At 44.5% G+C, this 15,480-nt stretch overlaps 1 protein-coding gene across 1 annotated transcript in view; it reads right to left on the reverse strand.

The window, feature by feature from the left end:
* Positions 1-558: 558 nt before the first annotated feature.
* Positions 559-15,480, reverse strand: part of LOC135522628 (supervillin-like) — a 50,391-nt gene continuing 35,469 nt past the window's right edge. Inside the window, exons 25-41 of the mRNA XM_064949073.1 lie at positions 14,538-14,674; positions 12,924-13,071; positions 12,508-12,653; positions 12,072-12,247; positions 11,330-11,480; positions 10,877-11,079; positions 6,672-6,754; positions 5,765-5,919; positions 5,569-5,674; positions 4,792-4,999; positions 4,355-4,488; positions 3,993-4,148; positions 3,690-3,833; positions 3,327-3,448; positions 2,905-3,060; positions 2,489-2,509; positions 559-2,106 (exon numbers count right to left, since the gene is read on the reverse strand). Coding sequence (XP_064805145.1) covers positions 2,020-2,106; positions 2,489-2,509; positions 2,905-3,060; positions 3,327-3,448; positions 3,690-3,833; positions 3,993-4,148; positions 4,355-4,488; positions 4,792-4,999; positions 5,569-5,674; positions 5,765-5,919; positions 6,672-6,754; positions 10,877-11,079; positions 11,330-11,480; positions 12,072-12,247; positions 12,508-12,653; positions 12,924-13,071; positions 14,538-14,674 — 2,333 coding nt within the window. The 3' untranslated portion in view covers positions 559-2,019. The remainder of the gene's footprint in view (positions 2,107-2,488; positions 2,510-2,904; positions 3,061-3,326; positions 3,449-3,689; positions 3,834-3,992; positions 4,149-4,354; positions 4,489-4,791; positions 5,000-5,568; positions 5,675-5,764; positions 5,920-6,671; positions 6,755-10,876; positions 11,080-11,329; positions 11,481-12,071; positions 12,248-12,507; positions 12,654-12,923; positions 13,072-14,537; positions 14,675-15,480) is intronic.

The raw sequence follows: 15,480 nt of genomic DNA on the forward strand, positions 1-15,480 counted from the left end.
ACCCACTGGGGAGCCAGGCTCAGCCAATCAAAATGAGTTTTCACCACAAAAGGACGTTATTACGCTATTACAGACAGAAATACTCCAGTTCCATCAGCTGTCAAGGAGGCTGGCCTCAGATGATCCCGCAGTTGAAGAAGCCAGATGTGGAGGTCCTGGGCTGGCGTGGTTACACGTGGTCTGCAGTTGTGAGACCGATTGGATGTACTGCCAAATTCTCTAAAACGTTGTTGGAGGCTGCTTCTAGTAGGGAGCATTAAATTCTCTGGAAACAGCTCTGTTGGACATTCCTGCAGTCAGCATGCCAATTGCACACTCCTTCAAAACTTGAGACATCTGTGGCATTGTGTTGCATGACAAAACTGCAAATTTTAGAGTGGCCTTCTGTCCCCAGCACAAGTTCACCTTTGTAATGATCATGCGGTTTAATCAGCTTCTTGATATGCCACACCTGTCAGGTGGATGGATTATCTTGGCAAAAGGAGAAATGCTCACTAACAGGGATGTAAACACATTTGTGCACAACATTTGAGAGAAATAAGCTTTTTGTGCAAATGGAACATTTGAGATATTTTATTTCAGCTCATGAAACCACCACTTTACAAGTTGCGTTTATATTTTTCTTCAGTATACATATCATACAGGTACTGGATATACACACGCATAAACATACACGTTATTTTATCTGAGAGAACAACGGACTGGACTTACCAGTTTGCTGCTGCATGTCATTTTCAGGGTTTAGGCACTGTATGGAAGCATGTCCCCCCCCCCCCCAAATGCTACCCTATTTTGTGCACTACTTTTGACCAAGGCCCACAGGGTTCTCTACTCAAAAGCAGTGCATTATGAAAGGGAAACAGTTACCATTTTGGGACATCCATTTAGACAAAATGTCCCATTTCAGGTGATAAAGAGGCGAAACAACTTCCTCAGATGTACTTTAAGTGTTTATTTCGCCAATATACTTTATATCACAAAGGGAGTCTTTATAACACAGACTACTGTCTTCCTGTGCATAAAGTGTACATCAAAGCAAGGCACTATACATTGTTGAATTCAAATAGAAAGATCCTTCTGCCTTTCTCTTTTTATTTCTGTCAATTCATGCCTGTTAAATATAACACTTTTCTTCAATCTGAGCACCTGACCGATGCAGGACATCCTCAAAGCAACAACAACAACAACAGATACAACAGAATGCACAAGATACAGGATTTCTTCAATGAAATGGCGACATGTACAGTCTCTGGGCGAAAGGAGCATTACTGTCCTACTACTTAACATATGACAACCTCAACATGAATAACACAACAATTTATTTCATTTCTTAGCTCACCGACTGAATACTCAAAAGGCTTTTTATTCCTATTATATATATGTCAATATAAATATAAATTATTTTTGGAAAGACAAACACACAAAAGAAACCGCTTACAGAAAGAGTCTGTTTGGAGTGTGTCGAGCAGAGTGGCTTTCCTGCTCCCAGAACAACTGACAGACCCTGTAAGGTTGATACTGTAAAGGCATGGTCACACACACACACACACACACACACACACACACACACACACACACACACACACACACACACAGTAGATTTAACAAGCCGGGTGCTGACATTACATAAACATCCACTCAAGACTCCACACACACACACATCTCTGAACTATCTCCATTTATAATACAAATCAACAATGGGAACCAACAATACAAATGAAAGAAAAAGACAAGACTACAAGAGGCTTGCACACCTTCGCTGATCTTTCACTCCCTCCACCCACTGCATCTCTCCTCCTTCCTCCCTCCCTCCCTCCATCGTAGAGAAGGGTACTCAGAAGAGCCTGTTTCCGAGCTCTCTCCAGTCCAGAAGTGAAGGCGTTCTTGGTCAACCTAAAGAGTTCTCAGTGGCGGGTCCTCGTTCCAATTCGGGCCACGATGCACCTCAGCGACCGACCATCACTTGCTGATGATGATGATGATGCTGCTGTCCGGTGGTCAAGCGTTCTGTCCAACGTACTAAAACAATCCTTTGGCTTTCTTCACATTCACCTGCTTCCAGCCTGGCAACAGCTCGTACTCATCCCTTGACATCTCCAGCCCTTTCTGTGAACATTGTGAGCACACAATAAAGACGAAATCTACCAACCACCATAACAACTCCTATGTGAGATCACTTCAATGTGTGAGCTGCAAAAAACAAACAAATCCATCATTCATAGGCCACACCATGATCAGTGATCCAGTTCCTCACTCCAGAAGCTTCCTGTATTGAAAATCCACACAGCTATTACATTGCGAGTGGAAACCGACCAAACCATGCAAGAGTGGTTCAGAGTGAGAGATTGTGTTGATCCACACACACAGTGAGGAGGGAGGTGAGACAGAAAGCAACACACAGGATTATGGGTGATCTAGTCCATCAGTCAAAGTGAGGATGCTGTGTACGTGTCTGGGACCAGCTGTGATCTCAATTCATAGAACTCACCTTCCCATAAGCCCCTACACCCTGGAAGGTGAAGTGAAGAGTTAAACACATGATGATGATGATGATAATAATAATAATAATAGTAATAGTAATAATAATAATAGAGAGAGCGAGAGTACAGAGAGAGAGGAAGGAGGACACATTTACATAAACAGACAAAGTTAAAGACTGAAAAAAAGTTGGACTTTTATGGATTTTAGAGAGGTCCGTTTCAGACTAGTTTCCCTTCACTACCATTGCACAATGCTCCATTGTGGGCCATCGTCACGCACACATTGGAGAGGCTTCATTATTGTCCGCAAACACAGAACCACAGACGAAGTGGACATATAACATGACGGAGCCAAGGCACACCTAGAGAGAGAGCCGTCATAATTCCCCAGGGAGTTAGTGGTAGGTGGTGGGAGTGGCCTCACCTCAAAGTCATCATTGTCTAGGTAGATCTCCAGGCGTAAGGGGTCCACTCCCTCGGGTAGGGGCCGCGCCAGAAGGTCTGCCAGGGGGTAGGTGGTCTTACACAACCGTGCCAACACGTCCTCTACCAGGATGATTTGGTTACACACCTCCGCCTCCTGCGACACACAGCGATATGAATAGAACGTCACGGTCGGTACACACACTTCCCAAAATCAATCCCATTGGGGTTGGCAGTAGCCTCGAGGCAGGCCAGTACCCCGATGGTTGCCAGGTTTGAAACATAGGGCTGACCAGGGGATGTCTGAAATGAGCCATCAACAGGAGGAGTTGGTGTCAATGTAGAATCTAGTTCTAATGGCCATTGAGGTTTATTGAAGGTGGGTGCAATAGGTATGGGATGGGCGACAGCCAGGTGACCTACCCTTTCAGTGATCTCAGCGATGTCCTCCCTGTGTTCCCAGCAGGGGAACATGTTGGTGAAGGTTAGAGGTTCAAGTCCCGCATGGATCAGATAGGACTTGGGAGGCTTCTTCTCATTCTTCTCTGTGTGTGTGTGTGGAGGGGGGGGTAAAAAATGTAATGGTTATTATCAATAAAACAATTCCACATTTCCCCCCTCTAGAGGACATGCCTAGAGCCACTAAGCCATCTGTAATACTATCTTATAAGGGTTTATTTGCTTTCTTTCGGCATCTTGTCCACCTTCCTCCATTGTGTTTTTTTTGAAAATGTGTCCATTAAGCAGTGTAACTAACTACCACCTGACAGCTGTAGTGCCCAATACCTGTGCAGTACTGCAGCACCGTCTCCATGGCACACTTCCTGTCCGCGTCCCAGCGGATACGGGCAGAGCCGGGGCTCTCGCCATCCTGGGGCCACCAGCCCTGCCACAGGTACACCTCGTGGTGGTTGTCTACCAGGAACAGGCCTTCATGAAGAGGAAGTGATGTCAAAACAGGGCTACAGGAAGTGACGCGGTGATGTACACACACGGACAGAGGTCAAACCTATGTGAATTGTAGCAGTACAGTTTCTAGTCATGCATTACCTATGTGTGTGTGTGTGTGTGTGTGTGTGTGTATGGTACCTGGTTGTGAGGCATTGTAGAGGTCCTCCTGTAGGAAGGGCAGTGAGTTGACCGCCTCTGTTACTCTGGCTGGGTAGAAGACCTCCACAGCTACAAACTCTCCAGAAGTGCTGCTCAGCTGGTAGAGACGAGGGGTGAAGTTGAACTTCCCTGGATCTGGGGGTCAAAAGTTCATCCAATCACAATACTTTCCCATTCTAGTAATGCTTTTTCCATGAGAGAATATACAACAGTCAAATTATTACAGTCTACTACCAAACAAGTACATTGCAATTACTCCATTGGAATTCAACATCGAAGACAGATTTATGAGTAAACAGAAAGAAGTCATAGGCTTTCCGGTGCGCGCAATTCCCACTAACCTTGTATCATGCAGTCGTAGGCCTTCCTATCTCTCCTCCCCAGAGCCTCCCAGAATCCCGTAGGCTCCGTCCCCTCGTCACACTCATGGATGGTCACCTTGCTGCTGCTGTGGAGCCCCGCCTCCAATGGGCACCTGCAGACACACAGGCACATGGACCGCTGCTACCATACTGTTCGAAACACTTGACACCATTCTGAACACTGACTCATACAGAACATTGTGAAACTTACTCAAATTGATCAGCAATAATACAATTCTATACACTTCGAAAAATTCCTGATCAATAATAGCTGCCCTTATATTGAGCCCTTTCACATCTCACATTGGCAGGGGATGACCCCTGACCCCGAAAATCAACTGGACAGCAAAATATCTAGGACATAAACATGTCTTCTTATGCCTGCTGCATCTAGTTATGAATGTGTCACTGCTCACTGCTCTTTGATCTTGTTGGCGGTGGTGCTCCCCACGTTGCGGGTGTGGAGCTGAGCCTTGCAGCCATGCCACAAGTACATGGTTGCCTTGGAGACACTGAGCAGTACCATAGAGGTGCGGGAGCGCAGGCTGCTGCAGTGACACGCTACCTCCAGCAGGTGGCCCTCCACAGGGACCTCACCGCGCACACAGTACAACCGCCAGTCATCTGATGGGGCAAGTGGGGTTAGAGGTCAGGTCAGACAGATACCATTTCTCTCTAGGATGAGAGAACAGCAGGAAACAAATGGGACATAAATCATGCATTTGGAGAAAAACATGTTTTCATGGGAACCATTGGCGTTCCACACCCAACATACTCTTTCATACATGTCAACAAACACACACACACAGAGAGAGAGAGAAAGAAGGAAAGAGTTGGATGATGGCAGGAGAAAGGAGGATAGTATTGATGAGAAGGAGGTAAGGATGGTGAGAAAGTGGATGGTAAATTGACCATCTTAATTTGACCCTGCTCATCACAGCAGGATTATAACAGAAAATGTTAATGATGTCCATTCAATATAATCCACATTTTTGCAGGGGTTGACACGTACTTCGTTAAGGCAAATCAAGTCAGCGATTTTAAAAGGGAAAATTAAAAACTTTAGAAGCCTTTTTAAATCAATTGAATACACTCCAATTAGCATTTCCCAGGGTCGCAGGAAAATCCTGCGACAACCGAGGGATTAAATGATAGCAGATCTGTACGTAATAAGTATGGACAGTGCAGCTTACTCTGAGAGTTCTCCTCCTCCTCTTCCCTCTTCCCTGCATGGACCACCATCCCTCCATTAAAGCACTGCAGGAAACATGGAGGCTCTTTCCCCTGCTGCACCTGGACCTGTAGGAGCAGAGGAGAGTGGTTACACGCGCACACACACACACAACACACAACACACAACACACAACACACAACACACAACACACAAACCTGTGCTCCTCTCTCTTCGTCCAGTTCGACAGTCATCAGAGCGGACGTTCCCTTCTCGTTGACGGTAGAATTCCGTCCCTGCCAGAAGAAATAGGAACACTTCTCCTTCCCAGCTCCTGCACTCCTCACCGCGTCCGGATTATGTCTCTTCCCAACTAAGGTCACACAGACACACACACACTGGATTCACAAAACGCCAATGAACAACTTCTCACATCATGAATAAACACCAGGGAGGACCCTATAAAAACAGCTGTGACACTTCTGTCAAACCAATAAATGACGGGGTTTTGAGAAGAAGAAAAAAAAGAGTAAAAAACAAAGCAGGGAGTTTTTGCAGTATTTCCTGTCTGTCTGCCTGTATCGGTGTCCTATGTACGGAAATGTGATACCCCATTGCTGTAGTCAGCTATCCTCTTTTGCAGCCCATACATAGACACTGTGCAGAAGAAAAGTAGCCGTAATGCTGCTAACCCGTAGAACTCATCCCAGCTTCTCATCTCCCCTTCTGTCCTACTAGAAATGACATTAATGGATTGTTTGTTTGAAGTCTGAAAGAACATGGATTCCTACAGCGAGCGAGGCTTTGGAACAGCACAGTCGGTGACTATGAGTTTAGTTAATGGTTAATTATTACCCTAACGTAGGGTGGGGGGGTGGAAGAGAAGCAGGAAGGAAGGGTGACGGGGGCTCTCTTTACATGGTCTTCACATGGAGAAGATGGGTGTTTAAAATCAAGGAGGATATGTCCCTCTGCTAAATAAGGTAAAATCCCTACCTGCACTGCTTTAGGTGTGTCATCAGAGAGGGAATAAGCACGATGGAAAGAGGGACAACAGCAAAAGAGAGCATGCCCTATGGTGTGTGACAGTGTTGCGATGTCGCTCAACGGTGGCCCGAAACTAACCTGCGGTGCTCACCATGTACTTCCATTTCACCACGTAAGTGTCTTCCTCATGGAACTGTCCGATACTCTGCTTGGGCAGCCGGCTGTAGGATAGAAGATCATCTTTATTTCACAGTATTTATTTATTTCACATTTATTTAACCAGGTAGGCAAGTTGAGAACAAGTTCTCATTCCAATTATTGCGACCTGGCCAGGATAAAGCAAAGCAGTTCGACACATACAACGACAGAGTTACACATGGAGTAAAACAAACATACAGTCAATAATACAGTATAAACAAGTCTATATACGATGTGAGCAAATGAGGTGAGATAAGGGAGGTAAAGGCAAAAAAAAGGCCATGGTGGCAAAGTAAATACAATATAGCAAGTAAAACACTGGAATGGTAGATTTGCAATGGAAGAATGTGCAAAGTAGAAATAAAAATAATGGGGTGCAAAGGAGCAAAATAAATTAAATACAGTAGGGAAAGAGGTAGTTGTTTGGGCTAAAATATAGGTGGGCTATGCACAGGTGCAGTAATCTGTGAGCTGCTCTGACAGTTGGTGCTTAAAGCTAGTGAGGGAGATGTGTTTCCAGTTTCAGTGCTTTTTGTAGTTCGTACCAGTCATTGGCAGCAGAGAACTGGAAGGAGAGGCGGCCAAAGAAAGAATTGGTTTTGGGGGTGACCAGAGATATACCTGCTGGAGCGTGTGCTACAGGTGGGAGATGCTATGGTGACCAGCGAGCTGAGATAAGGGGGAAATTTACCTAGCAGGGTCTTGTAGATGACATGGAGCCAGTGGGTTTGGCGACGAGTATGAAGCGAGGGCCAGCCAACGAGAGCGTACAGGTCGCAATGGTGGGTAGTATATGGGGCTTTGGTGACAAAACGGATTGCACTGTGATAGACTGCATCCAATTTGTTGAGTAGGGTATTGGAGGCTATTTTGTAAATGACATCGCCAAAGTCGAGGATTGGTAGGATGGTCAGTTTTACAAGGGTATGTTTGGCAGCATGAGTGAAGGATGCTTTGTTACGAAATAGGAAGCCAATTCTAGATTTAACTTTGGATTGGAGATATTTTGATATGGGTCTGGAAAGAGAGTTTACAGTCTAACCAGACACCTAAGTATTTGTAGTTGTCCACGTATTCTAAATCAGAGCCGTCCAGAGTAGTGATGTTGGACAGGCGGGTAGGAGCGGGTAGCGATCGGTTGAAGAGCATGCATTTAGTTTTACTTGTATTTAAGAGCAATTGGAGGCCACGGAAGGAGAGTTGTATGGCATTGAAGCTTGCCTGGAGGGTTGTTAGCACAGTAATGTTTCTTATCGATGGAGGTTAAGATATCGTTTAGGACCTTGAGCGTGGCTGGGGTGCACCCATGACCAGCTCTGAAACCAGATTGCATAGCAGAGAAGGTATGGTGAGATTCGAAATGGTCGGTAATCTGTTTGTTGACTTGGCTTTCGAAGACCTTAGAAAGGCATGGTAGGACAGATACAGGTCTGTAGCAGTTTGGGTCAAGAGTGTCCCCCCCTTTGAAGAGAGGGATGACCGCAGCTGCTTTCCAATCTTTGGGGATCTCAGACGACACGAAAGAAAGGTTGAACAGGCTAGTAATAGGGGTGGCAACAATTAAAGTAAACAAAGCGACAACAGAATTTCAGCATGCTTATAGGTACCTAGGTGTCTGGCTAGACTGTAAACTCTCCTTCCAGACTCATATCAAACATCTCCAATCGAAAATCAAATCAAGAGTCGGCTTTCTATTCCGCAACAAAGCCTCCTTCACTCACGCCGCCAAACTTACCCTAGTAAAACTGACTATCCTACCGATCCTCGACTTCGGCGATGTCATCTACAAAATTGCTTCCAACACTCTACTCAGCAAACTGGATGCAGTTTATCACAGTGCCATCCGTTTTGTCACTAAAGCACCTTATACCACCCACCACTGCGACTTGTATGCTCTAGTCGGCTGGCCCTCGCTACATATTCGTCGCCAGACCCACTGGCTCCAGGTCATCTACAAGTCCATGCTAGGTAAAGCTCCGCCTTATCTCAGTTCACTGGTCACGATGGCAACACCCATCCGTAGCACGCGCTCCAGCAGGTGTATCTCACTGATCATCCCTAAAGCCAACACCTCATTTGGCCTCCTTTCGTTCCAGTACTCTGCTGCCTGTGACTGGAACGAATTGCAAAAATCCCTGAAGTTGGAGACTTTTATCTCCCTCACCAACTTCAAACATGTGCTATCCGAGCAGCTAACCAATCGCTGCAGCTGTACATAGTCTATTGGTAAATAGCCCACCCATTTTCACCTACCGCATCCCCACACTGTTTTTATTTATTTACTTTTCTGCTCTTTTGCACACCAGTATCTCTACCTGTACATGACCATCTGATCATTTATCACTCCAGTGCTAATCTGCAAAATTGTAATTATTCGCCTACCTGCTCATGCCTTTTGCACACAATGTATATAGACTCGCCTTTTTTGTACGGTGTTATTGACTTGTTAATTGTTTACTCCATGTGTAACTCTGTGTTGTCTGTTCACACTGCTAAGCTTTATCTTGGCCAGGTCGCAGTTTCAAATGAGAACTTGTTCTCAACTAGCCTACCTGGTTAAATAAAGGTGAAATAAAAAAATAAAATAAAAAATAAAAAATAGGGAAGGACACTCAACAAGCACAGCACTTACACAAATGACTGATTGGCTGAGAGAAATTGATGATAAAAAGATTGTGGGGGTCTTGTTAGACTTCAGTGCAGCTTTTGACATTATTGATCATAGTATGCTGCTGGAAAAACATATGTCATGGCTTTACACCCCCTGCTATAATGTGGATAAAGAGCTTCTTGTCTAACAGAACACAGAGGGTGTTCTTTAATGGAAGCCTCTCAAATATAAACCAGCTAAAATCAGGAATTCCCCAGGGCAGCTGTTTAGGCCCTTTGCTTTTCTCAATTTTTACTAACGACATGCCACTGACTGAGTAAAGCCAGAGTGTCTATGTATGCAGATGACTCAACACTATACACATCAGCTACTACAGCGACTGAAATTACTGCAACACTCAACAAAGAGCTGCAGTTTCAGAGTGGGTGGCAAGGAATAAGTTAGTCCTAAATATTTCTAAAACTAAAAATTGTATTTGGAACAAAAACACTCACTAAACTCTAAACCTTAACTAAAACTTGTAATAAATAATGTGGAAATTGAGCAAGTTGAGATGACTAAACTGCTTGTAGTAACCCTAGATCGTAAACCGTCATGGTCAAAACATATTAACGCAGTAGTAGCTAAGATGGGGAGAAATCTGTCTATAATAAAGCGATGCGCTGCCTTCTTAACAACATTATCAACAAGGCAGGTCCTACAGGGCCTAGTTCAGTTGTGTCGTCAGGTGCCACAAAAAATAACTTAGGAAAATTGCAATTGGCTCAGAACGGCTGGCCCTTAGATGTACACAGAGAGCTAATATTAATAATTTGCATGGCTGAAAGTGGAGGAGAGATTGACTTCATCACTACTTGTATTTATGAGAGGTTGAATGCACCGAGCTGTCTGTCTAAACAACTGGCACACAGCTCAGACACCCATGCATAAGACATGCCACAAGAGGTTTCTTCACAGTCTCCAAGTCCAGAACAGACTGTGGGAGGCACACAGTACTACATAGAGGCATGACTACATGGAACTCTATTCCACATCAAGTAACTGACGCAAGCAGTAAAATTAGATCGGGAAAAAAAACAGATAAAAAAAAACACCTTATGGAACAGCGGGGACTGTGAAGCAACAAACATTGGCACAGACACATGCATACAAACACACACTAACATACGCATTAGACAAACACATGGATTTAGTACTGTAAATATGTGGTAGTGGTGGAGTAGGGGCCTAAGGGCACACAGTGTGTTTGGAAATCTGTGAATGTATGGTAATGTCTTTTTAAATTGTATAAATGGCCTTCATTTTGCTGGACCCAGGAAGCTGCTGCTTTGGCATCAGATAATGGGGGTCCAGAATAAATACAAATACACTGAAATGTGTATTTTTCCTGTATCAAAACCCCACCACGACACACATATTATGCATCCCAAATGGCATTGTATTCCCTATACAGTCCCTATAGGTCCTGGTCAAAAGTAGTGCACTATGTAGGGAATAGGGTGCCATTTGTATAGGGTGCTACACACCCACCCACCTGTAATCGAACTCCAGGATGTGCCATACGTCCACGGCAGTGGTGCTGATTTCAAAGTGCCTGCGGTCGTCCCCCGCCACAGGGCCGTAGCCCCGACCCACGTCCACCCCATCCAGCACCGTGCGCACCGGGGTCTGGAGTAACGGCAGCATCAAGGACGCATCGTAGGACCGCGTCGTATTCTGTTCCGAGCTCTGTTGCTCCTGGAAGGGAGGGGAAAGCGACCAAACGGGTTGAGGAAGCCATCGGGACGGTGAGATGCGTTTGGTGGAGGAGAGGGAGTAGAAGGGGAGATGGGGAATGGGGTGTTAGAACAGAGTGAGGTTTTGTTCCATGTTGTCTAATAGTGTATAATTTGGCAAGTCTTATAAGGAATTCTTGAGAAGCTGCAGGATAAACACCGAAGAGGAGAGGAAAAACCAAAACTATTTTAAAAACTATTTGGCGCTGTACCTTGTGTTCGTTGAGGTGTTCGTGGCCGTTTTTGGTTGTGCCTTTCTTCTTGGAGTCTGTCCAGTCCAGGAACTTCTCCTTGAATAGGGTGGTCTCATTGTGTTGTGTCAACCTCCCAAATATAGCCCAGTCCGGACGACCCTGGCCTTTCCTGCACACCGCAGAGGGAGAGAGAGAGAGAGGAGAGGTAGAGAGGTTTGGAGCCTTTTATATTATATTTTACTAAACCTTTATTTTTCAAGGTAGGTCAGTTTAAAATTGTTTGCAATGACCATCTGGCAAGTCTGTTATTAAAGACGCCTACAAGAGGCGCATAGAGGCAGGTTGTTTAGAGTAGAGAGGAGTGATGACATCCTGCCCATGTACGGCTTGTGTTCTGCTGAGCCTGGCCTTCGAGTTGTTTACACATACTGTAGTGGAATACTTAGCTAGGCTCTCCATAGTAGGGAGGTACATGGTGTTATGGAGATGGCCCACCTGCGCTAACCGGAGCGGTTTTAATACGGACGGTTTGAAGTTACCTCGCAACTCAAGTAAAAGCCTAACCCTCACAGGGTCGTGGAATCACACTCTCAACCATACATGTAGAAATGGGTTACATTACAGTAAGTGCAACCTACATATCGGGATTTATTGTCAATACTGTGTATGTGAATCGGCTAGCTCACTGTACGGTTTGGCTTAGTGTGTGTGTGAGAGAGAGAGAGAGCGAGAGAGTGAGACAGAATGTGTGTACCAGTACCTGGGTATGAGTGAGTTGCACTCTCCGGGGTCCAGGGGGTTGATGTCACAGCAGGTGTAGTCGAAGGTTCCGTTCCACAGGTGTTTAGCCAGCTGGAAGGCTACTTTCCTCTGGGCCAGAGTCACCTCCTTACCGTGCCAGACATACACCTCACTGCCAAAGTCCAACACCAACACCTGCAGGCCAGGGGTCACAGAGAGGGGCAGTCAGTACCAGTACAATGATGTACTTTCACTTTCAGCTCGAAATGGGCATTTGAAAGTGAGGAACTCACAGGTCAGAGTAGTGTACCTGTCACTGTTCTAAATCTTGACTGCAGCAGTCTGATCAACCAGGTTTCTTTTTCCATCTCGGTCTTCACTTGATTGGAATCCAATCAGAATGAAAATCTATATCCTCATACCAAACAATGTTAGTAGTAGAAGTAATGTCAAACCTGTTTGGGGCTGAGCAGGGTGCATCGGGGAACCTTCCCCCAGAAATCGTCATCGGGGACCAGTTTGTCATCCACTAGGCGGTAGATGCAGTTGGTTTCTACGATGGCGCTCTCATACAGCTCATCCTCGTCTGGCGTCCCTGCGGCTACAGGAAGGACACAGGAGGTGTTAAAAACTGTTTATGCTTTCAAGGAACAACTGGGAATCATGTGGGTAACATTTCAGTGGAGGGGACCCATAACACATTCAAAATAAAATAAACTTACCATGAATGTATCAAGCAAAAAGAAGGGACCCCAAAACATGACTGATTGAAATATGTTTGCCAAACTAACCGACAGTTTGCCGTATACTGGTAGCTGGTAGGTAAAATGTTAATTCCACAGTTATAACCCATTAACTACTTCATCCTTACACTGGTAGCTGGCCTGTCCGCCCAGAATCTTCCAAAACTCCTTGGCAGCATAGCTGTGTGTGTTGATGCCCTCCTCGATCAGCTCTACATAGTTGGCACGGCAACCCAGATCTCTCTTGGTCTGAACGAACTGGGCTAACTCAGCAGCCTGAGAAGGGAAGACAGAAACAAAGAAAATTGTTCACTCTCGGCCCAAATCAAGTGCAATTCATTGTGCTACATATTTAGTAGCTCAATGATTCTTGAAAGGGACAATCTTTTTTTCTACAAATATTTGTCTTAATATTTACATTTGAAATATATATTTTGACACTAAGCATATGTCGCAGTACAGGGATGAAAATATTTCAGAATATTAATGACGGCGATACTCAAATACATTTTTGCCTCTAAAAATAAAAGATCAATACAAACATTTGTAAAATACGGAAAATTGTTCATTTGAAAATCCCCACTAAAAACAAGCATTCCAATCAGATCTTTCAGCACTGACGGAGTGGTATATGCAGTATGTATAAATTGAGTTATTCCTTAGTTGATTTGACTCTAAAACCTAATTAAAATGAAACACATTTGAACCAAAATGCATATTCTAATCAGGCAGATCGATTTGACAGATCACGGTTGTGACCATGGCGATTCCAATGTCGATTGTTTAAATCTATCAAAAGTAGAGCACTTTCCAGACCATCAGTGGTCTTGTTGGACTACATGTAATGAGGACATAAACAAGGGGTCCTTATGGTATAGCTGACCCTTTGCATTCCTGATTCATTTAGGATTTTAGACTCATCTCAGGACACATCTTTTAGGAATCACAGTTTTGGGAGAAATATTATTTAAAGTCAGAGGGATAATGCAAGAAACTACATAAGATTATTTTTCAGTTAATATCCCATTACTTATTGGTAGAGTTTGAAATTGGAATATTTTTCTCCGGACAAGGGCATTTCCAGACATATAAATTAATCAAATTTTGAAAATTCCCAAAACAAATATTTTCCCTTATAAAATTCCGCTAAATGTAATTTTTAAGCTGAAATAATGCTACAAAATCACTTGCCGTACAAGGATTTGATCTATTAAGAGTGAGGTGAAAAGATGTCATCTTAAATAGCATATCCTGAGATAAACCTCATACGCAAGTGTTGTGAACAAACCCCAATTGGGTTTTAATAGTCTGAATTACCTTTTTTTTTTTTGATAGAGAGAATTTCAGAATCAGGTCAGTTTTCTTTCTGGCCAATCAGAGCTAGAGTCTGTTTGAAACAATAGCTGTAGGTCTGTGTTTGTGTCTCAGTGAGAGGTTTCCTGTTACGGCAGCTGTTCTTCCCTCACACACACCACTTCCTGTGTTGCTACGCCAACGCTACTTCCTCCCAAGGCCGGGTTTACTTCCTGCACGTGACTTGAAGCAGCACACGCCTAATATTTACAGACCTTTAAAACCCACTGACAGGGTTACACGCGTTCATTTGAGCATACCTACACAACGCTAACACTGTGTGGACAGCACTGCTTACAATTACGTGTAACCTATGACAATGTGAGTGTATTTGATGCGTTTGTGATATGTATAGCTGCTGAACACAGCAACAAGATCAACAGACTTACCTTAGCCTTCTCGATGACATTGGCGAACTCTCCAGTCCAGACAAAGCAGTGATGAGGAGTGATGAGCAGAAAGCAATCCCCGCTGTTCAGAGAGGACGCTCTGGGCTCCACTAGTCTGGTCTGGACGTGCCGTCGGCCTGGTTAATATAACAGACGGACACGGATAGATATGGTATATTAGTGGTTGTTTTGATTTTGAATGGAAGAGGCAGTTAAGAATACACTACTTTATACATGAAGACTGTGTCCATAACTGCTTATTGGATTTTGTTTGCCCAGGGTAGAGAGAGGTGACCTGGGTAACATGATTAAGCACCACAGCTGCATGGACGTGGTGTGGAGGCCTAAAGGAACCAAAATAACTAACTACAACAAACACTGTCTGTTTTTAAAACATCCTCTGAAAAGGAAAGGACACCCTGGAAGAGCACCCTTCGTGGCTTTGGGTAAAAATGCCAATTAGGCTATTTTCCTCTGTGGACCTCGGCAGCACTAGGAAATGGGTTACTGTTGGGACAGATACTGTATGCCTGACCCACATGCAATAAGCAGCAAATTGGCACAATACACACAACCGTTTCTTCCTTCCCCAGACTAAAAAAATTGCCCGAACAAAATAATAAGCTAATTTAGACGATTAGCGTGCTGCAGTCAGACAAAGGAAGCACAACCAATTCCCTACACAATGGGCTACTTTTAACCAGGGCCCATAGGGCTCTGATGAAAAGTAGTGCACTATATTGGGAATGTTTTGTTGCTTACTGTTCTGGATGGTTAGCATGCTCGTTACAGGCTACAGTGTGTCTCACCCGCGATTCACGGAAGACGGAGGTCTTTCCTCGTCGGTCTATTCCAGCAGGCTGCTCTCACTCTCGGGTCTAATCTAGGCCACCCGGCATCCCAAAACGGCACCCTACTTCCTACATAGTGCACTAGTCAAAAG

Source organism: Oncorhynchus masou, chromosome 30, assembly GCF_036934945.1.
Source record: "Oncorhynchus masou masou isolate Uvic2021 chromosome 30, UVic_Omas_1.1, whole genome shotgun sequence".
NCBI classification, from domain to species: Eukaryota; Metazoa; Chordata; class Actinopteri; order Salmoniformes; family Salmonidae; genus Oncorhynchus; species Oncorhynchus masou.